At 37.8% G+C, this 23,406-nt stretch overlaps 2 protein-coding genes and 1 long non-coding RNA gene across 17 annotated transcripts in view; 1 reads left to right on the top strand and 2 right to left on the bottom strand.

Annotated features, from left to right (window-relative positions):
• Positions 1-21,708, top strand: part of LOC135163413 (uncharacterized) — a 139,237-nt gene extending 117,529 nt beyond the window's left edge. For 3 of the 9 annotated variants that reach the window (XM_064122834.1, XM_064122833.1, XM_064122832.1), the window contains 3 exons: positions 8,233-8,376; positions 13,952-14,214; positions 20,492-21,708. In XM_064122834.1, the coding sequence (XP_063978904.1) occupies positions 8,248-8,376; positions 13,952-14,098 (276 nt within the window). In that variant the 5' untranslated portion in view covers positions 8,233-8,247 and the 3' untranslated portion in view covers positions 14,099-14,214; positions 20,492-21,708. The other 6 variants (XM_064122836.1, XM_064122827.1, XM_064122829.1 and 3 more) reach the window with 6 other exon arrangements.
• Positions 1-23,406, bottom strand: part of LOC135163403 (potassium voltage-gated channel protein Shaker) — a 157,753-nt gene that overhangs the window by 52,255 nt on the left and 82,092 nt on the right. The window contains exon 1 of one of the 7 annotated variants that reach the window (XM_064122806.1): positions 908-4,060. The exons of the other annotated variants lie outside the window; for them this stretch is intronic. The gene's annotated coding sequence lies outside the window, so the exon portion shown is untranslated. Of the gene's footprint in view, positions 1-907; positions 4,061-23,406 lie in introns of those variants that run through there. 7 annotated transcript variants of the gene reach the window in all.
• LOC135163414 (uncharacterized) lies at positions 7,894-9,420 on the bottom strand. Its single transcript, XR_010299114.1, has 2 exons — positions 8,916-9,420; positions 7,894-8,496 (listed from the first exon to the last, which is right to left on the bottom strand). It is a non-coding gene; the product is annotated as an uncharacterized LOC135163414 (long non-coding RNA).

Below are 23,406 nucleotides of genomic sequence, written 5' to 3'. Positions count from 1 at the left end.
ATCTGCATTACTCTGAGTGGGTTCACTTCGTGCTACACAGTGTGAATCTGTGATTCACGTAACTGCGTTCACGGGCGACTGGACAAGCTGGAGTCAAGCACGAAATCGTATGTCTTGGATTCTGTATTTACAGTGCCAGCGAATTTCAAGCGTGACCCCCTCGCTCGTTTTTCTCTCATAGGGAAGTCGAGACGTTTGGATGTGTGGGTTGAATTGAGAGTCCAGGGGACGTAATCCTTTCAATGACAAACGATAAGAATGTACATGATATATTGCTGCGAAATTTTTAACGATTGATTGATTTATTCGTTCGAAAGCGCATTTTCTGTGCGGATTATTCCGGAATGACGATCTCTGGGGTTGGGGAATTCAATCTGATATATGGGGAGAATTTATTTTGAGAAGCCATTCGGTCTGTTATCATGTTAAAAACTTGAGAGCCGTCCAGTCGACATTTATCGAATACTAGAGGTAAAAATGGAAATTTATGAAGTTTCAAGGAAAAAAACTTGAAGTTTTATGTGATATTATATGATATATCATATGTATGATATGCAGTTTAAACAGCATTTTTTATTGATTAATTCGTTAACTCCTTGAGGATGTTCACACTGTTTTTGTTAATTACATATGTTTTTAATTTTTTTTTCTAGCAAATTATCGATCAAACTAACATTCGTGCTAGAGTTTTTCTTGGAAATGTTTCCCGCATGGAATTGACCTTGAATTTTTTTTTGCCCCGAAAATGCACCCTGACGTCTAAAACAAATGAATAAAAATAAATAAAAAGGGTTTCACTCCTCACCACCGATTTTCCCCGCCCTTCGATAATTCCCTGTTCCCAGATAAATCCCGGTGTCCCATACTCCCCAATTTTCCCCAATTCCATTCAATAAACTGTTCTCACCCCGTGCACACAACGTCCCAGTGTCGAACTGACAATGTTCCAACTCCATTAATGAACTCGAGCCTCCGCGACTACCGGAAATTAACTCGAAAAGTCAAATAAACTGTTCCACCGAATTGTTGAGTACAAAGTACCTCATACCGTGAGGTCTCACCGGCTCTGTATCACGTGCATCCACCAATCAGCCTCCACCAATGGCACACCACACACGTACCGTCACCACTGGTCTAGATATTATGCGGCCTTATGTGACGCCCCGCTGTTCATTGTCATTGAGCCGTAGAAAATTTGTTACTCAACCGCAATTTCCACGTAAACGCGCACTAAACTTCGATCGACAAGCAGCCTCAACCGTTATAACTCCACTTGTCATGTGGGTGAATTGTCCCTCTGTGCAATCCTTATATTCATCTTCGACCCCCTCTGGTGCTCGTGTCCTGCGAGTCGAGACATTAAATCGTTGTTGGAAGGTCGCGGCTTACGCCAATGCGTAGAAACCAGTGGATCTGGACTAGTTTTTTTCCCCTCTACGGAGATGGTGGAATGGAGTTTTAGGGGCAGGAGGGAATGGGGTGGGTGGTAAAATGGCAATTTCTCGAGTTATTGCGGAGATTTCAGCGAAAAATGGGATGACAGATATTCCAACGGTTGTTAACGAGCACTTTTTGCGGAATGAGGGGACACTTGACACTGAAATATAAGTAGTTGAGTAAAACTTCACATGCCAAATGCCCTCGTACTGGGAAAAAGGGAGGAAATTGTAACGGAGGATTTTCCTTTGTTTGGCGATACTGTGGTGTGGGGGAGGGGGAGGGGGGGTGAAAATTGTTGGTTCCGATGAGGCGCCGAAGGGTCTCGATCGTTTTTTGAAGAGGTTTCACGGGTTGGGGTGCACAGGGAGAAATAGTCAATATAAATTACGAATCTTTTTTGTAATTACGAAGTGACATCTAGCGGAGAAAATTTTTATAGAACTGCTAGGGAATTTTTTTGGACGGTTCGATAATTTTTATTTGAATATCCGGGGAAACATTGCGATATCGAGGGAATTATGTCATAGAAAGTGGCAGAAAAATCCAAATAGATTTGGTAAGTACAAGAAAATGTACTTAAGATTAGTCTGGGTCATTAATAGACAGAAACGGGGGGTGAGTAAATGTATTTGAACTCAGTAAAAGCTTTTTTTCCACAGAATTACTTGTGGATTAGCAAACAAATTTTTTGAGGAATTCTTGGGCTTCTCCGCTTGATGAAAAATTCCCGAGGTGAAAAGATCCGAAGGGGCCTCCGCAACTGCCCCAACCCCTTCGCCCCTCACGTGCCGAATCACGTAATGGAGATAATGGATCGAGTTTTGTTGAGCTTCCGGTCCTGATGAAAATTTCCCCTCGGAAAATTTATCAATGGCACGAAACAACAGAAGTCTTATTTATCCACAACTTTTTCCAGCTCTGGGTAAACTCGAGATCGAAATTTTATTTTCAGATATGAAATAAATGCCGTGCTTCGGCCATTTTCATGCGACAACGATTGCAACATTCGATCGTAGCCGCACGCTCGCACTCACTGCAGTTCCTCGGTTGAAACAAAACTTTCCTCATTTTGCAATGTTACAACATACCATGTCAAGTTCTCAACAATCGTAACAAAAATGGCACTCAAAAAATGTTTATGAATTCATTTCCCTACTTAATAATTAGTTTTCCGTTAGTTACTATAACTATGTGGAATAACACGTCATTCCATCAGTCGTTGCAATAATTGACGAACACGTAGGGGTCAAACTAGACTGGAACCGCAACTCAAAATTTATTGGTTGAAATTTGGAGAGTTGTGCAGCAATTTTCTTTCTAATATGGACGATTCGATTGCTAAATGAGGAAAGAAAATGTGAGAAATTAAAAAATGACCCAATTTATCTTAATTTATGGAGGTAATTCTTAAAGAGACTGAATTGCTTCAAGGCAGAGGACAATTAAGTTTTGGGCGAAATATTTTTTAACGGTCTTTCGATTTTTTGGGAAAATAATTTCGAATTTTACAGGGACCTTCAAATTCAGTGAACATTTGATAGCTTATGTCCCACTATTCCTTTGGAAAAGTTCGAGGTATCGACTGATGTCGTGGAATTTCCAGTAAACAACTCTCAAGCCAAAGAATGATGACTGATTATTCGTGAAAAATGGTCGTAATTTTGAAAAGCGGAAATTTTTAAATCACTTCTTAAATAGTTCCCCTTCTCTTCGTGAAAGCCATGAATACTAATTTCGATCATAAAACTAGCTCGTGAAGCCATAAAAATACTAGTCCACGTTTTTCCGAAAAATATACAACAATTTTAACTGCGTCAATAAAAATCGTATCACCTCCAAAAATTCAAGGACTTCCATTAATTTCCAGGAATTTTTCCATAACTTTCGAATTTAATTCTTAATCTCGTGTTTTTGAACCATGAGAACCTCTTATACAATCAAATCCACGCCGGGGAACAAATTAAATAAACTTCCGGGCCACACAATTTTCAAAAATATCTGCAAACTTCCAATATTTTTGCAATAAAATACACCGTCTTTAAAAAATACTTTTTTCCCGTGCAATATTTTCCTGAATTTTTCCCACACACTATCCCAGTCTATCAATAATTCGCTTCTACTTCTGCACAAACTCCGCAAGACTTCGTGCAGACCATTTTCAGGGCAAAAAGTACCGGATGCCCCCATGAATCACAGGACTTTTATTGATAAATAAAAAACAATAGGGATTGTTGATGAACTAATAAAACTCAATGGGAAATTAATGCACTGGCATGAAGCGTTGAAAAATACGATTCAGTGATTTCTAACACATCAACGTCACTCCTGTTGATGTATCGAGAGAAAAGTTCGACAAAAATTATCTATAAACTCATACCCATTCTCCCAAAAAAGAAAAACCAACTACCCACCGACATCCATTGAAAAAAAAACATTTCCACCAATGTCTTACGACTTGTTGCTCGCAAAAATAATCCCCTCAAAAAACCTCGATTGCATCAGAATTTTCCACAACCGGAAATCCCCTAAAACTCCCCATAAAAATCACTCGACCTTCGCGCCTCCGATTTATCAACCTAAACCCCGATCCACAAAATCTGTTCCCACCGAACCAATGACACAACCCACCCTCCAATCTCCCCCACAAACCCATCCCCTCATCGCACCCTAATCACCTTACCGGACTCCTCAAATCACAGTCTCCCCCACTGTCACCCTCACCGCACCCCCCAAACTCTCATCCCCCCAGTCACCACAAAGATCCCCGAATCCCCCTCCAAACAATTCACACCCCGATCACTCACAAACAGCCCCTCAAAGCCCTCTCTCAACCCTGTTTATCCATTTTATCTAGTCACCAAGTAGAAGTGCACTGTACATGGTCAGACGCGTTGTATCGGAGTGTTTCAACGAAAACGTGTGCGGTAGACGATCGGCTCGTTGGCCGAGTGGTAGAACCGACCGGCAGGGGGTTGGTAAGCGATGAGGGACGAAGGGGGGAGGGGGAAATAGACAAAATACACCAACCAAAGGCTAAAGCGTGGAGAGGCCTTGGCTTGTGCAGCGCGTGCCATCCTTCTACCCTCGTATATACCTAACCACTATTTCTCGTCACCCAAAGCCAGTTTATACTCCTCTTCTCTACCCCTTCTACCCTTAGTTTCTCTTCATTCCACCCTTCGTCCCGCAATACCGAAGAAAGAATATCGAGCCGGCCAACAAAACCCCCTCGAGAGCGCTGAGAGAGAACGAGGGGGTGATGAAGAGGGGCAAAGGGGGAGGGGTGAGGAGGAGGAGGAGGGGGTGTCTCTGGAGCATGGACAAACGACTGTGGCTCGGCTCTCAGAGGGTTGGAGGGGGGTCATGGCGAAGGAAAACCACCACATGAGCCAATGGCTATCGTGCCCGACTTGACACAGCTATACATTGTTTATAAGGTATTTTACTCAGTCACTCACGACTGGATTGGAATAGCTCGCTCATTCTCCTGCCGTATCATGGCACTATGCGGCAAATACGGGAGCGTGACAATACCCCCTTATTTATTGCGCGATCGCATAACGCGGTAGACGAGACATGACGAGGTGAGCCGCATGGTTATGCAGGGAGTGATGGAATTGAGGGGGGGGGGGCTGGTGATCATTGAGGGATGAGTGGAGGAGGAGAAGGGATTTTGAGTTTTTTGGGTGAGGGGGGAGAATGGGGGTTGGGGTGAGATGATGTATTTTTTGGATTTGAATTATTTGGATGAGGAAATAAATTGGTTTTGGTGGGTACATAATGTGGATTTGAAATTTTTAGATTGTTGTATGTTTTAGTTTTTAGTTATTGAGGGGGGACTGGAGATGCGGGCGAGATGATTTATTTTTTAGGAGTTAAGGTATTTGGATGATAAACGAAATTGATTTTATTGGTCATATGATAATTTTATTTTAAATGGTTGGAGTATTTGAAGGAAAAAATGTTTATACTGAGTAAAAACTTTGTTTGCTAATAGTAAATTGTTTTAGTTATCAAGTAAACGAATTATTGAGCTGTAGTTAATATTTTATTATTATTTGATTTGTAAGGGATTGTTTTCAGTAAAAACCTGAGAGTGGATGTTGCCAAAATTATTGTGGAATGTTTTTTTCCCATAAAAAAATAAACTTTTGTGTCTTCTGGGGAGGAAGTTCCTGTGGGGATCAGGAATATTCTCGCGTTTTGTGGAAAAAAGTTGTATTGACCATTTTCAGTACTTCAGCCCCATTAAGGAGAAAAAGGTCATCTGAATTTAAACCAGGAAACGTAAAATCCGGGCAACTTCAGCCTTTTAGAATCGTTTTGATCCAATTTTTGATTACATTTTTCATTCCTGTATATACTACGTTCTTTCACTATCGCGTTGCTGATAGTGGAACCATGCAGCTCAACAGAAATTCCTCCCTCATTCTTTTCCACAAAAGTCGCGCGTGATGGAGACACAATCCTCAATCATTATTGCCTGTTTTTTATGTATAATTAAAAAAAAATCATCAAGGTCTAAAAATGATAACAACTAAAAAACACTCATTCATTTAGTTCACAAAAATCATCGGTTTGATGCCCTTAAAAGTTTATTTGTAATAACCAAATTATTGAATTTATTTAAACTAAAATTAAAACCAAAAAAATTTTGTTTAGATCTGAATTTAATGAGTTTTAGATCTTGAAGTTTCCAAAATTCTAATAATAACAGTGGAACCGTTGAATTCTAAAAATTAAATTAAATTTTCTAGAAAAAGGCATATAAAAAATTTATGTAAATATTGACAGCAATTTATTTAACTCGACAATGGTAAAAAGTCTGTGTTCTCATTTTATTCATTATTTATTTGGGTTACTTCCATGTTACGAATTGTCCCGGGAGTTAAAGGGGTGGGGGAGAAAGACGTCAGCAACTTCCTCAGTGCATAGTTGCGTGTTTTTTCGGTTTTTTGCGAAATTTCGTGAGAGTGAGTTGCACGAAGCAAGGAGGTCAAATCTTTGAAACGAATGAGAATTTGGGAAATTGGGGGTCGTAAAGACATTGCGGAGCCAGGAAAAATCCCTGAACCTCAAGTGATCACTACGCTCCGTGGCTGATGAGCATATAGGGGAAAAATATGATATATTTATATGACAGGGAGACTTATTTACCATTTATTTATAGATTAGAAAGAGACAAGAGTTTTTATCGACTCGATTGAACCGCGAAGAAAGGTTTTTTTATGTTTCCTTGGATTATATCGTTCTGGATATTTTTAAAACAATATTTGCAATGCCACAGAGAGCATTTCCTGACCTATGGCTTTGATGAAGGTTTTAATCGGGACGTATTACAGATTTATCTCTAGGTGTGATTGACTGAGAAATCAACCTTTTCGTTCATTTATTTCTAATAAATTATTAAATTTGATGAATTGAACGTACGAGTGTCCGTTTACTGGCGCGACTGAAAAATTTGTGTGTCGCAATATTTCAAGGTCTGAAATTTTTTAACGATTTTTCATAAGGAAAAACTATTGTTGACACCAACTGGCGAAACGCATCATCGCGGTTTAATTTAACGGCTCATAAACTGCACGGCATTAAAGCTCTCTACGTTACCCATTAAAAAACATTTTTTTTTTCACCCATTCGTGAGTCGACTTGTAATATCCTGCGTAATTACTGACTAGTCGGAATCTAATAGGCGAACTGAGTGAATAATGCAGTAATGTAATGTCAGCATTGAGGTCTGTTAACAATTCAGGGGGTGCCCATTAGGGGGATTATAATTAACCAGACCCAACGAAAAATGCAACAGCTGTTATTGATCGGCTTTGTTGTGTGGAAATACCGGGAAACGATATCGATTTGTAGTCGAGTAACACGAGGTACTGGTGAACCTGTCAATGTAGGAATAGACCGTTGTAAACAAACAGATGGAGAGGGAAATATTCTAGGGAACAAGGGGAGTATTTTCACGTGAAGTGAATACAATTGAGAGGGAAATTCTTCTTACGTAAGTGGATTTAAACGAAATGGACTTTCACAGAAATTGTATTGAATATCAATATTTTGAGGCGTGTAATGGTAGAAATTTCTGCAAATTACCGTCACAATGTCATCTCATTTTTAATCTTGTGAATGTATATTCAATTTTAATACCAAAATTCAAGAAATTTCGATTTTGTTATGGTAAATGCTTGCGTAGAAAAATTTTTGTCAAAACAATTATTTATTAGAGATATTCGAAAGAGAGATTTTTAAAAATATTGTCCAAAACCAAATTCAGAAGATCTTTAACAAACAAAATTGTCCTCAGAGAATTTTCCAAAAAATCTTTTCAACTTCCGAAGATCTCTCGATGACTTTTCTGCAGAATTCTAAGAGATTTTTGACAGATTATTTCTTCCAAAATGTTTTGTAATATATTCAAATAATATCAATAACAAAAAGCCAACAATAATTTCGTTCCAAAAATAATCTTTATTTCTTTTAGCTGTGATTTTGTTTGAATTTTTCTCTCGCTGTGATGCCATTAAAAATAAGACATGACGTATTCAACTCCTCGGATCTGAGAAATTTCATCACACTGGTGAACTCAGTCCCCAGGTCACTGGTTTGTCGATGTGCGCAGACCTTCCCCGCGGTTTGACTCTAATAACCGCGATTATTTCAAGTCTCCACCGAGTTGTTCAATGTAGCGGAAGTAATACCCAGAGGTGGTGGAGCTCTTTTTTCCCAATACCCTTCCCCTTTATGATTTCATTAAAAACTCCGAGATTTTTAATTAATAATTCATTACAGTGGAAAGATGCTGAGATGCACGATGTGAATGTGCTTCCAACGAACGGAAGAGACGGGATGAAGAGGAAGTGTAAAAAACCCACGGGCTCTGCGGAAATGGACGAGAGCTGCCTGAAACTTTCCGCTGGACCGACATTTGTTCCTGTGAGATGCACTTTTTTTCTCTTTCCTTCTCACACGCATTTGCATTCGACGAGTGTCAGTGAATTCTCTTTAAAATGTTCCCATCACTTTTCATCATTTTCATTTTATTCCTGACTTTTTCTGAAAAACATGAGGGGTAATAATAGGCCACATTAAATAGAGGATTTCACAGGGATGATAATAACATTTCGAGGTTTTCATATCGTTTTTTAAAGTCATATCAGGGGTTACACAAATGTTACATATGATAGTACGAATTTGGAACGCCGAATTAAAATTCAGGAATCTGAATAATAAATGGACGTGAAGAGAAACTTGTGATAAAAATTGTGGTACCGTTGGGTAAAAGTGTTTAATGGATTATCGTTACTTCAGTTTGGTCCTGATGGTGAGAAAAAGTTGATATGACAAAATTGATATAAACATTATTGGACTGGAGGTCAAAATATAATTTTTCTGACTGAGAATAACAATTAATTTCCATATATATAATTTTTTACGAGCGCATAGTCTCGAATTTTCAAAATCGTTAATCTCACCACTCCAAAATTTCCAAGACTTTTCCCCCGCATTTCATTCAAAAATTTCTGTCAAGAGCACCAAAAAAACTATGACACACTCAGAAAACAAATATCCACGATGACAGGCAAAAAAATACTATTCAACCGTTAAAACGTGACAGTCGCTCTTTTAATTTGGTGCGTCAAGCGAACACGTTCGTCGCATTCATTCTAACCAGTGTCCGATAAATTCTGCATCGCTGTCCGTGCGGTTTCACACGATTGAATGAATTTTTGGCTGGCTGAGTTGCGCACTGACTCGAGCCACCACCGGAACGCTGATTATCTCGGTTATACTTGTCTATAGGCGAGAGATGAAAAAACGTGGGAAGAATTGTTGATGTGTAGACGTAATCGATGGGGATGGGGGTGGACCAGCGCGGGCGGGGGTGGTGGGAAGTGTAAATTGTAGTGAGACATAGGTGTACCGCTGCCAGGAGATTTTTATAAATTTAATTTGAAGCACTTTGGGATATCCCAGAGTTTTGCCAGACGAGGAACGTCAAGGGGATTTACTTCATCGAATTTGGCTCGTCTCCCCGATCAGTTTAGGGAGAATTGATGCAATTGGTGGTGCATTATTTCAAGAGAATGCAAACCTGAATGGGAGTATTTTTATTTGGAAATTTATTTATTGATTTAAATTAGTATATGAGGCTGTGTAGGTCTCAATCTAAAGCATGAAAAAAATATTAATAGAAAATCTAATATAGAAGAGAATAGAAACTTAATTTTGTTTAATTAAAAATTTAAATTATAATATATAATGTATGTACTTGATATAAGTATAATGACTATACTTTAATTAAGTATAGAATATACTTGAAATAAATATATTCATATAATTATCTCAAATAGATTCGTAGGATTTTTTATTTTCTCGTACATTGTCGATTCACTTTACTTTTGGTAAACTATTATTAACCGTAAGGAACTATTCCACCAAATTCATTGATCATTCAGACACATTCTGGTCCGCTGTTAAAATTTCTCAGAATAATCTTCCTGAGTCTAGAAAAATGTTCCTCCTAGATGAAGCACTTTGACACAAACAGTCCACATTTTAAAGATGAAATATGTGAGAAAAAATATGGAAAATCTCAAATGAAATAGCGTTACGAAATCGCAAATAGTAACGAAAGATAACAGAAGATAACACGAAGTAAATTCTCGTTTTATGAAGGTTCACGTTGGCGTAAAAATTCATGATTTTGAGGCACATTTACTGGAATTACCATAGAAATGTGTTACTGAAGAAAGAAACTGCGGAGAACGAATGTATGCGGTGGAATGAAAGAAAATAAAACCACCTGGATACTACCTCAGGTGTACTAGCTTGTCTACACACACAAAAAAAATGTTAGCAACATTTTACAATGCACTGCACATCAAATAAGTGTAAAAACAATGCTCGTATCGCAATCCGCTAGCTGATAAAACTAAAAATAAAAACTTTTAAATTACGACTCCAGTGTGCAGTCGTAATTGGTGAATTGTTAGTTTTCGTTGAAAAAAAATAGAATCAGACATCTTATTTTTCACATGGACAATTCACTCATATTTTTGCGACGAAACCCTAACTTTTCTGTGTAAAAAAATCAGATCAATTAGATTGATTTTGTTCATAATGATGTTAATGAGAATCTATTTAATACGAATGTGACTAACAAGTAGTATTACCTGATATTAATGAATTTTCAGGCGTTACGAGGGTCCTAAGGGTCATAGAGCTCCTACAGGTCGTGAAGATGGATTTAAAATATTAAGGATTGGGGAAAACATCAAGGATCATAACTTTAAATTACATAAAAAAATTTAATGAACTTTTGGAAGTCAATTCAGTTGTTGGTCATTTCATTTTGTAATATACAGTAATTTTTCGTATCCGTGAGGCATCGCACACAATATCAAACTGTGAACTATTATAAAATCGTGAACTGAATCCTGAAATGAAATGGAATTGTAAAGGGATGAATTAACGTATTGTGTACGTTCTTTTTTTAAATTTGGAAGATCGCATTCACAAAATCCATGGAATCCTTGACTTTTTAGAATTCTCCTCAACCGCTCCGTAAATACCTCAAGATTGTTTATCCATTTCGTTAAATTTTTATCGGGTAATTCAATTGATGAATTTGGAGGGTAAAAGGCACTTGAATATCCACTTTCAGAGACCCCTTTTTTTGATGAGAATCTAGTCGTGCAAGAGTGGAATTACAACAGGCCATCGCTTTTTTGGGTCTTCCCTCATGAATAATTGATAGCAATCGTGATACTTCGGTGATATCTAGCGCCATCGAATTTCGTAAAATGTGTATTAATAAATTTGAAATATGTCGGGCTTGTCCTGTGGCCTGATTTCACTTGCCAGTGGGCAGGGCGTGCACTCGACTGCACCGTCATCAAGGAGAGATGGCTTGCGGCAAACTTCTGGACTGAGATGAGAGGAATATTACTCTTGATACCCGAAACAAGGCACTGGAAAATCCGGGGTCATTCCAGTTTGCGGATTATGCGCGATTCTTCATCGTGGATTATGGATCTAGATGAACATCAACAAAAGGGATTCATTCGGGGGTTGAGTCATCAGTGAGAGACGTGGAGACGTTGATTGTGGAACGAATGAATTGTAGGAATTTGTGGAAAGACATTTGGTGAGAAGAATTTTATTGGGTGAAATGGTGGAATAAAAAATGAAATTTGTGTTGAAAAATATTTGTCTGTGAAGATCTTTCAGAAATCTTCAGCATATTCATTGGAAGATCTCTGGAATCTTTCGAAAGAGATATTGCAGTGAAAATGAAAACAAACTGACATTCTGGAAAAGTTCTATTTACCAAAAGAAAATGTATCTCGTAAAAAGATAATTCACATTCCCGACAACATGACGTTAATTTGGTGATCATCATCTGAATGATCATTCAAATAAAATTGTCCTCACAAAACTAACTCTGATGTCAGTCTAATGAATAACGATAAGCGGAAATGACGAAAGGTGTTTTCACGACGATTTTACTTAGTGAATCTAATCTGATATAAAAACCCAGCTCTTTGATTTTCCCCTGAATTTCAAAGATTTACGAAGATCATCTCGAAATAATTCCCAAGACACTTTTACGTCCACCGCATTATGTTGATCCATTGGAAGAAAACTTCTCAAACAAAAAAGAGCCTCACCAAGAAATACAACAAGGGAGACTAGTGACTTAAACCATCACATGACGAAACTGCTGACGTTCGACTGCTCCTCCTCAGCATTATTTTTATGAACTCACTGATATTTTCATCATCATGAAGAGGGTCTTTACAGCCGAGGAAGATTGATAGCGATCCGCAGGGGGGCGGGAGGGGGGGCAGCTGGATCATTGTGTTAGGAAATCGAAGCTGGAAACATTCACGTTAGATTACGAGGACTAATAAATATTAAACCAGTGCGATTGATGTTGGGATGAACTCCAATCGAGATAAGCAACTGAATCACGTTCAGGTTATTTTCAGATGATCTCGGAAGTCGAGTTCTTCGTGAAATTCAGAGAAAGATCTTACTTTTAAACATTTCGCAATGTCATTCCATTTTTGTACTGTCTAATTCGGAAATAATTTGAACATTATTTTGGTTTAAATAAGACGTAAGCTCATTAGACTCTTGATAATCCGAAATTTTTAATTGATTTGGTCAGTCAAGTTATGTATTCAGTCGCATATGGAGAATAATTAGTCAGACGATTTTTGAAGATCTTTCCTGTTTCTCCAAAAATGAGTAGCCGTCTTCCCATTAGTAGAAATATGGTTTTAAATCTTGAAAAACTTGATTTGATTTAATGTTAAAAATCCTTCCTCAATTATAAAATTAAATTTCAATTTTGACTATCGCCTTAATTAAACGATATCGCATTATGCACGAAAAAACATATTCACTAAAAATTATCCCTCCTCTACTCAAATTATCTACAATTTATTTTAAACTGCAATCAAAACTTCCAAAATTGTCAAAAAAAACACTGAAATCATCAATGTAAGAATAATTTGCATTCGTCACAGCTTCGTCCCCATAAATTTAACAGTAAAAAGGTTCTCAACCCACCCATCACATCCCTCGTAATAATTCCCTTAAATTTCCACCAACAGTAAGCGCTTTTGTCCGGCATGTCTGCATTTAAATACCCGAACAGGGGGCGCTCAATATCCGTCTGTGAGGGTGAAAACCACAGAGGACACGGGTATTTCAGCCATTTGCCACTCCTGTCTGGCACCACCTGAGCATAAAGGAAGAATAGTTGTGCTATACGATCGGTGATACCAGTGATATCACAACCGGTGGTTTTGTTCCAACTTCACTGGGTAAATTCGCACTTGAGGGTAAAACATAATAATTCGAGTTTCCCAACTTATTTACCGCGTCAAAATATCTACCAAAACAACAAAAACAGCTACGATTTTTTTGTGTGAAAAATAACCGGGGGAAAAATAACCCCACAACAAAATTCTCACTACAAAAATATCCAGGAAATCTGAAAATTATTTGTATATTTAGCAATCATGTCAGTTAATTAATGATTGATTTTTATTCAGAGTTGGAAAAATTCAAAACAATTAAGTTCGGTACTTAATTAATAATCAGAATAAGTTTCGAGGAGCTCATAACAACATCGAGATCATTAACACACAAATAACGCTCTTCTCCTTCCGAATAAAATCAACCGTTCGATCACTGATTATCGAATGTCTGACCAATTACATCATTACTACTCGTTGCAACTCCAGCCAATTAAGGAAGTGATTGAGTGGTTAAGTCTCGGTGTGGTAAAGTGAAGTGGAAATATATTTTCTTCTGTTAATATTCACAAAAGGCGTGAGAAATTATCTTTTCTTGACAAAAATATTTTTTCTGTCTCATTATCATGTAATCATTACCATACTACACGATAAGACATCTCCCACATTCGTGACATGATTTTCCTAGATTTTAGGGCTTCATCCAGCTCTCAAAGTTTTATTTTAATTTTTGTTTTTAGTCTCACCGCGACGATCTCATAATTCTCTCATATCTTCGATTCGGTTCCTCGTATTTCACGCTAAGACACCATCAGGATTCATCGCCAATATTTTTCAGAGGCTCAGCGCAATTCACTACCACAGCTGAACTACCTCCAACAAGGTGAATGGATTCTCCCTGTCTCAGAATCTGAAAGTGCACTCGAAGAATGTCATCTGTTGGGAGCACGTGTGAGGATGTACCAACTTCCTCGAGGAGGCTAGTAAGAACGAGATGTGAGGGGTGAGTGCTCGAGAGGCATTTTTCGGAAAGTACCACTAGTCTGTCGGAAAGTTGAAACGAATGTTCGGAATGTGGGCGAGTCGAGGGGCTAAGGGCTGGCAATGATGTTCAATCGTTGAGGGGATGTCGTAGATAACCGCGGAGAATTGGATGGATGGAATCGTTTATGCAATGAATAAATTTCCGTTGGCTTCTGATTCGTTTTCCATAAACGCTTCTGTCTGACGATAAATGGTGCTAATTTTGGAAAATCGATTCCGTCCTCGCAGTCCCGATGAATTCACTCGTCTTTTGAGTACACGGAGTATAAAATTCAATGAAAATTACCAGAAAAAAGAAGAAAAATCACGTTTCGAAGGGGGATTGCGGTGTAATTCGCGAGCGGAGTAAAATTTAATTAAAAAATAGTCGAAATTAAAGTTGTATGAGTTGCCAGGTAAATTCTGCGGTTTGCTCCGTTAAAATTAATCAACGATTAGATAAATCACCCGGGTCAGACCGTAATTCATTGGGTACTTTTTTTTAATTTAAAAAATTGTAAATTTTTTTGTCTGAGATTCTGTTCATCCAGATAAATAAGTTATTGATTTTATTGCTCTGATCAGTTATGAAGTATTATATTTCCATCCAATATTCATATTCCCAATAAACCTTTCCCTTCTCGTGATTAATCTTCATTCTTCTAGTTGACTGAAATCTGAAGAGTTCATTTAATATCATTTTAGACCCCTCATTAACTACGATTTATTGTTTTATTCACGAGCACTCAGGCATTTCCGAAACTTCTTCCATAAATGTCGCGATTGAGCGAAAAACGGCATTGGCTTCCGAAACGGACGGACTTACGATAATTCTGAAGAATTTGAACAGAAAAAAATTTTATTCTGTTCGAGAAATAATTCAGTTGTTGAAAAGTTTCGTAGAAGTTTGAGGAAGAACGACACTGAAATCGAATTCCGGGGGTGTGCCTGGAAATTCTTCAGGCAATAATGGTGCAAACATTTATTCAGTGATAATTCTTTTTAGTCTAGAATTACGCCCCAAAAACGTCTGAAAGGGGCAGAGAAAAATGGTGAAATTGTCTAATAAATATCAATAATTATCGCCTGAAGCTCTCCTTTCTCCTGATCAACCCCCATTCTACCAGTCGACTGAAATCTCAAGAGCTCGTTTATTAGGGTGTTCAACTCCTCATTAACCATGATTTATTATTTTATCCACGACTACTCAACCATTCCATCTCAGAGCGAAAAATTTTCGCGAACAGCGTAGGACAAAGCGATTCGGAACCGAAAAACTGAAATGAAATTCACCTCTGGTGTGTCCGCCCATCCCCTGGCAGAAGCGCTGGAAACAATGGAAAGTGGAATAGTTTGAGATTGTAGCGGGTGAAGAAGATCAGAAAGCCTTCGCGATTCTCAAAGAAAACAGTAACTCCCTCGATTTATCATGTATTCATAGCTGCGAGTCTCTATCACTGCAATACAATAAGCTGCGAGTGGGCGAAATGCCCGGTGAGTGTTATCGCGATGTCTGCGAAGTATTGAGCATCAAAAGCGGATGAGAGAAGGAGAATAACGAAAATAAAGAGATTTAAGTACTGGCTTTTGGAGAAATCACATACTAGGAAATTTGACACTAAAAGACGGTAATGTTTGCTGTCGTGAATACTTTTTGAAGGAAAGATATTCCATTTGAATCGAGAATAGAATTGTCTTTGTTTGTTGGGCCAAACAATGTTTTTCTGACTGGGGGAGGATTAATAATTGATAAGCCCACAGGGAGAGAAAAATTCTTGAACAATTACGGTGCGTGTTACGTAATTTGCCTGTCAAAACAATGTTGGGTAAAAATGACGGAATAGTTACAAACTATCCCTCCTACTTCATCCCTCGTTTCACCCCTTGGAGGTCTAATTTTTCCCTAAAATTCATTTCCGTGTATCGGAATCACACCATAAAAATTGGAAAATTGTTCTCTTCGTGCAGACGACACCAATTAAAATCCCAAATTCAAAACAAGTCTCGATCCGAGACTGACAAATCTTCGGCCAGATCTGGTTCCGGTCCAGCTAATTTGTTCCCTTTTACCTGGACAACTAAAAATAAATAATCAATTCACTTTTACCGGCATCACACGGAAGAAAAATTATTTCTGGAATCGATAGACCTCTCCAATGAGGGGAAAACTAACTCTATCCACTTCGCGTGACCATCCACTTTCATCATTGCCACATCAAATTGATTCCGAGTTAAAATAGCCCCTGCGAAGAAGTGACTCTTGTGAGTAAATGAGACTTTGCACGGGTCTCACGGCTTTGTCAATTTATTCCAACGAATTTCACTTCAAAATTCGCTTCAGTCTCAATTCCAAGGCGCAATCCAGGGAGTCCTCTTCACCTCCCTTTTTTTTTACTGCTGAAAGGTTAGATGGGGTACGTTCAACGACTGTGAGAGCATCCAACTGTTCAAGTCACATTATTGCGTTCGTAGACCCTGGCCTGCTGCCCGTATTTTCCCATAGCCTGAATTCTGAAGATAAGAATGAATAGCCGAGGACATTGTCGTTTGGCACGAGTTTAAATTGTCAGCCATAATGTTGAACCGATGCTTTTGAGTTTTGAGATTAAAAATTGAGGAGAATGAACGCAAAAAAGGGATTCCTAGAGTTTAATAAAGTTTCTCGTTGCTAGATATTGTTTCATATGTAAAAAAATTTTTCCAAGTCGAAGATCTATCGGAATTCTTCAGAGGAATCATAGAAAGATTATCGAAGATCTCTTTGAGGATCCGAAAACATTCTCTGGGAGATTTTTCAAAGAAAATATTTTTTTATCGAAAGAAAATAACGTTGAAAAGAATTTTTTTGCGTCATCAGGAAGAACTTCCAAAGATCTTTCGATAATTGTCCTGATGATTTCTGAAAGATCTTGGACAGATAGAAATTTTTATGAATTTCCCCTCCCCCTATTTCTGGTTGATTCATATTATTCATTTAATTACATTCCATCGATTTATTTGTTTGCATCCTTGTGTACCTGTTTTGAGCATTTGAAAAATTAAGGACAACAGTAAATTTCAGTTGGGAATTCAGATGTAATTACTCTTAAAATTTTAATTAATCGAAAATTGTATCAAAACTGTCTGAAAACTGTCACCATAATTTTCGTCCACTTTTTTCACTGAAAGAGTAATAAATTATATATTGAGGGAGACACCCCCAGTAAGACCTGAAGACTTCCCCGTAGATAATTTCATTATCATTTACGAAAAATCCTGTCCAATTTCCCTAAATCGCTTCTTTCTAAAAATTCATAAGATAATCCTTCCGAAATTAATTTTTCTCTACCCCATTCCACCAGATTTCATGTGGATAATTTTACGAATATTCCGGGAGCCAGCGAATTCAGAGAAAATTGTCTGACAACGCCCTCTTAAATACTTAAATCTCTCTATAGACAATGGTCTTTGCAAGCTGCCTCTAAATCAGCGCATGGAAAACCGTAAAAAAAATTTCCGAAATTATTTTTAATTAATCTGTCATTAATTATTTCAACTGTTAAGACTACGAGATAAAAACTCGACTGTTCGGAGAGATTTCTATAAGACACTCGGTATTTCTGATTTTCATAATCTTGTAGAAGATTTAATCTTAAAGCCCTCTAAAAGCTCTAAATCCTATAGTTTTTAATATTGTTATTATATAAATGTTTAAAAGTTTATTCTTCTATTTGACAGTTTCACCAATTAATGGATGAAGTTGTCTCGTGTTATTGTTTTACGTTCCATTGAAATCAGTCAGTGAATGGCCCTAAAGCTAATAATAATTTTCCAAATGACAATAACTTTTTTATTACCACCAGTCCATTATTATGAATAATAAAAACAGATTAAAGTAGAGATATTACGATATCTTAAAAAGATCGATGACAAAATCCACCTAAATTCCTTAATTTGAAAGACTTTTAGAAGGGAGTTATTTGAAAAAAACGTTCATTACTAAATTTTATAGCTCTAATAATGTATTAATAAATTTTCTGAGCTATCTTAGTCCATTGAAAAAATCAATTACTACGCTACCTCTAAATATCGCAATTTCTGCCCAATTCCCAAGATAATTCTCAAATAATTAATTCTTCTCTCATCTCGTTCAACAGCTCCACCAATTAATTAATAAATTCTCCCAATTGCTTCAATGCCTGAATTAAAAGGCCACATTATCACTCACAATGTACCAGCAAACTTGATTAAAATTCCACTCCCACATTCCGTCGAAAGGTGAAACATTATATTCTACCCCACCTGTTTCTCATGAATATTCATAATCCCCCTGAAACCAAAGATTCGAACGTATAATTTGATTATTTTACCGTTTGCTCGTTCAAACAAATACTCCGCCTCATCCGTTTTAAATGAAAATTCACCTTGTTTTCCACCCGTGAATCGACACCACTTGAAAACTCAAATCTCACTTTATTTCCTGTACATATAACGCAACCCGAAAATAACCCGTCGGCCAAAACACGTGCGGCGAAGTCATCATATATTAAACCTTTGTGACTTCAGTTAGTCACGATTTCATTTTCTTTGATGCATTCGAACACCTCTGGGGACAAACAGCACTAATTGAGGAATTAATTAACGGATACATTGTGCATCCACTGAGTCGTCGTGGGGCGTTGGGTGGGGTTTAGGGGGGTGAGGAGGAAAATAATCGAGTGGCAGTTTGGAAGTACGCGAGGAATTTGACCCAAATGTTTATTTTTTCGGATGAAGTTTGGAATTCCTGACGTCGGGAAAAACTGGATCGTCTGACTGCCTTATCACTAATTCACTTTACCCACAATAAAGATGCGTCACAGTGTTTTATGCCAATCATTCCTGAGAGGATCATTAGCTAATGCGGTAGTTATGAATTGTTTTAAATCATGTTGTGCTGTTGGTGCAGTTTTGGCTGAGAAAGTAAATTTGGGGAGATGGTTTTCGGGGATTAAGTGAGTGGGTGAATGCACAATGGAGGTTTTTCAATTCAGGGGAGGTGGGGGAAACATAGACCCAAATATAAAACGTTACGTTACGTATAATGTACCAGTCAATAGTAGTCAGTAAAAATGGAGGAAAAGTTTCGCACTTTTTCCTGAAAAGTCACTCAAAAGGACGTGACTGTTCCCTCATTCTTACTAAATATTGTTTTAACTGGCAGATTCCGGAACAGACACCTAATTTTCCAAGAATATTTCTCCCCCTGCATTATTATCCCCCTCGTGTTTTACATCCGAAACGTACAACCACCAGAATACAATTACACCTTTCTCCCCCACCCTCCGTCCTTAATTCAATAATTGGAACAGTCCGAAGTCCTTCCGATCCCCTCGAATAGACAATTCTGATACCTCTGAAAACCCAAAAGCCCTGAAACGCATTAATTCCCCCGTCTTCCTCCAAGAATCGATCCAAATGTGATGCACCTAATTCCCTTCCCCCCCTTTTTTTTTCATCACTACGACGACGAATTAAATAGAGCCTCTCACCGATTGGATTTAGAATTCTCCACGTTCGTTCGATTCAATCATACCAATTGCTTCTCACAATCGTATATTTCACCCGTCCAAACGTAATTTTCTGATTCGCATAATTGCACCGGCAATTACTGTGTAATTACAAGTTATTGCGGCGGGGGGGGGGGTGAGGGGGAAATAGAAACAGCGGTGACAGTTTACTAGGCGTACGTGGATTATCGAATATTTCAGAGATAGATTGGGCGATATGATATATTGATTCTGATTTGTTGACCCGTCGGTGGACGGGGAAGGGAGGCAGACGGTGAAGGGCAGGGAATTCTAGTAATTCTAATGAGAGAAATGATCGTATCGCGCGTTTCTCATCACACAACCAATTACTGAACCTAATTACGTCATTAGGGGATGAACAATGGGTGGAAGTTTTGGTGGAAAATGTGTGGAATGAGTCAGGTGGAGAGTTTAGCGCTTACACTCGTTGCAACCTTTGACAACGAGTCAATGGTCTCTCATTTTTTTTATTTTCTTCCGTGATGATGTAAAAATAGCCGGCACTGCTGCGGCACGTTTTTAGACTCGGCCTTGTCAATGTCTAGAGATCAAGTAGAAGAGGAAATTTGAGAATTTAGAGCAACGGGTTTTGGAGAGCTCGAGTCCCTCGTTGTGTTGTCGTCTGAATTGTTTTATTGGGTATTAGGGAAGGGGGGAGAGTGGTGATGGGTTTATTTATTGTTAATTCTGTTGTATTTCATGTTTCAGGTGTCGGTTTTTGGGAATATCTTAGTGGCGAACGGAAAAATATGAGATGAAATTGATTTGAGATTTCTGCGGGTGTTTTATTGATTTTGTGAGGTGAGTAGGTGCAGTTCAAATGATTTTTTGTTGTGGTGATGATAATGGAATGGTAGGATGATATGTGTAGACTCGATTGACGTGATAATTCGGGGTGAAATACACTAATACAATCGTTCAACTATTAGGTTTATGAAATGAAAATTGGATGAAGGCCAATTGTAAGTTCCAAGAAACGAGTTTCTAGACAAATTTTGGTGGAGATAATAAATAATAATCCGATTGTTGTGATATTTGGACACGTGTTCTATTCATTTTAGACCGGAAAATATTGTATAGTTCTAATTAATAATATTGGCATTTTGGTAATAAAAAAATTAAATATAAAATATTATAATAATATTCCACTTCTGTATAATAATATTTTTTCTAGAACATTTTATGATGTGACAGGCTATAAATTTAAGATATTGATATTCAATAATTGGTTTTCAATCAATCAATTATCCTCTGACGGACATTGAAATAGAAAAAAATACTATACCCTCAATAAATCCTTTGCTAACGCTTCCTCCGTTACAAAAAACCGAGGAAATCAGGAGAAACGACTTTCAATAGAAAAAAAATGAGGGAAAATCAAGTTCCAAAGTGACGCTCATACAATCGGTAGTTTGTGAGAACAATGCGACACTTTGTGCACAGTATGGATGCGGTAGTTTCAGAGGGGACAATTTTTCCAGTGAAAAAAAAAAGGAAAATGTGTACGAGAAGAAGAGTCTATACCCAATGACAACGGGGGTTTCATCCTCCACTTTCGTCCCTTCGTGCCGATCGAATATCGGAAAATCTAGTTTTTGCGTTCACCAAACTACAAGCCACTCGCCAAACAAAGTTTTCAATCTATCCTCACCACCCCTCCCCCTTCTATCACCGCCGAAAAACACCAGAAAGAGAGAAAAAGTGTCTTATCAGCACATAATTTTCTGATTTATTTTTTCCACTTTAATTACACTTCAAGTCCCTGGAAATCACGTTTTTTTGGTAAATAAACCTCTGCAACTCATCAATTTTTCCTCTCCCACTTCACGATTCACCGGATTTATGTTGAATGTGCAATCGAAGTGATTTCTATAGAGTATCAACAGAAGTTGACGGAGTATTTCCCTCTCCGCAGCCCTAGTAATTTCCATCATCACTTTTTCTTTGCATTGTACTACCCCCCGGTACTGTCTGATGAGGTGGATTTTATTTTCGTGATGGAGAGGAGTGAAGGAGAAAAATTGATGTGGTAAGTGACTGGGGAGAAGAAGAAGAGTAATGAAATTTTAAAAATCAAGAGGGTGTACCTCATTCCCACCGAAGGATGAACTGAAAATTCAATAATTGTTTAAAGAATTTTCCGTTTAACTGTGACTGCATAACTGCTGGGATTTTTTTGCTGGAGTCACAGCTGCACTTTCCTCTGGGGACGTTATTGAATTCGATTAAGGGAGGGGTAAATTGACACATCTGACCTTTCAGTGAAAATTCAGCGGAATTCTATATTTTTATTACTGGAGAATAAATGATTTCTGGTGCACTCTAATAGTGTAATGACAAGACAAAAAATTAATAAATTCTCCTGTACCAAAATACGCAAAAATAAAATGATGATAAAATGATTAATTGCTATTAATATTATGTATCGTAAATTACCGGATTTTTACCATAAATTCAATGATTCCTGAGATTCTCAGGATATTTCACTTAATCTTTCACGACTAATTTTCCACCGGTCAAGGGACATTGAATTTTCCCGTGACTATCGCACCCTTGGTATTATCGTGTGAGATTTAAATTAATTACACTAGCACTAAAGCCATTAGTCTGCATCTACTGTGTGGTAATGTCCTTGTCTGATAATGTTGAATGGATCGATGAATAACTCTACATTCTGCCGACAACTTTCGACAAGTTCTGAATGCTCGTCAACATTTATCCAAGGATTTGTGAGTTTCTGATTGAATGTGCATTTCTTCCATCAGCTACGTGATCTCGTATTTTTACGTGAAAGAATGGACATCTCAGATTCTCAATTGAATGAGTGAAGGATTATGGATGCACAAGGAATGGAGATCTCGAATTGCCATTTCCCTTCCTGCCCACGTTCCACGTCCAAAATGTCAGTGACCCAGATGTATAACCTACATTTTAGGGATTCATTGTCAAGTGTGTCACCCAAAATTTTCGGTGTCAACGGAAATGATTGAAAAATTTGGAAATATCAATAGAGATGGAAGTACACAGTTAGAAAAAAATACATATTTATGGATAGTTGATCATAAATTTGCAGGACCATCCGCTGAATGTCCAAATTCAAGAAACCACGGGTTTCCCTTTATTTCTGCTACCAAATGCGTTTGACTGGCTACAAATTCGGCGAGAAAAAAATTGAATATTTTTTACATAAAGATGATAATAAAATACACAACTTTTATTAAAAATATTTCTCTCTCCAATCGTAATTTATCAAGTTACTCAGACGAAAAAGTACATCAAATCCAATCTGCGCCTCGCCATTAAAATTTGAAAAAATTTACGAAATGTCCTCCCATCTAAAATAGTGCCCTCGAATATCTCCAAAATTTTGGAAGTCATAGAAAAATTTCCAGTGGCCTGTTTCCCAAAGAATTCCTCATTTACCGTTCAGCGAAAGAAAGTCATAAATAAAAAAAAATTGTGGAAATTCCCGAGAGAGTGGAAACAATTTTGTGACTCCTGGGGAGTCGCATCGTTTTCTTTATGAGAAATAGGAAAACGAGATGAGGAAAAAACGAGAGGTGAGCATGTGGAGCGTGTGGGGTGACAGCTGCCGGAGGTCACTGAGAAAAAAAAAGAGCAAA

Source organism: Diachasmimorpha longicaudata, chromosome 6 (assembly GCF_034640455.1).
Source record: "Diachasmimorpha longicaudata isolate KC_UGA_2023 chromosome 6, iyDiaLong2, whole genome shotgun sequence".
NCBI classification, from domain to species: domain Eukaryota; kingdom Metazoa; phylum Arthropoda; class Insecta; order Hymenoptera; family Braconidae; genus Diachasmimorpha; species Diachasmimorpha longicaudata.
The sequence above is the reverse complement of the archived record's forward strand: the minus strand, read 5'-3'. Positions and strand labels throughout refer to the sequence as shown.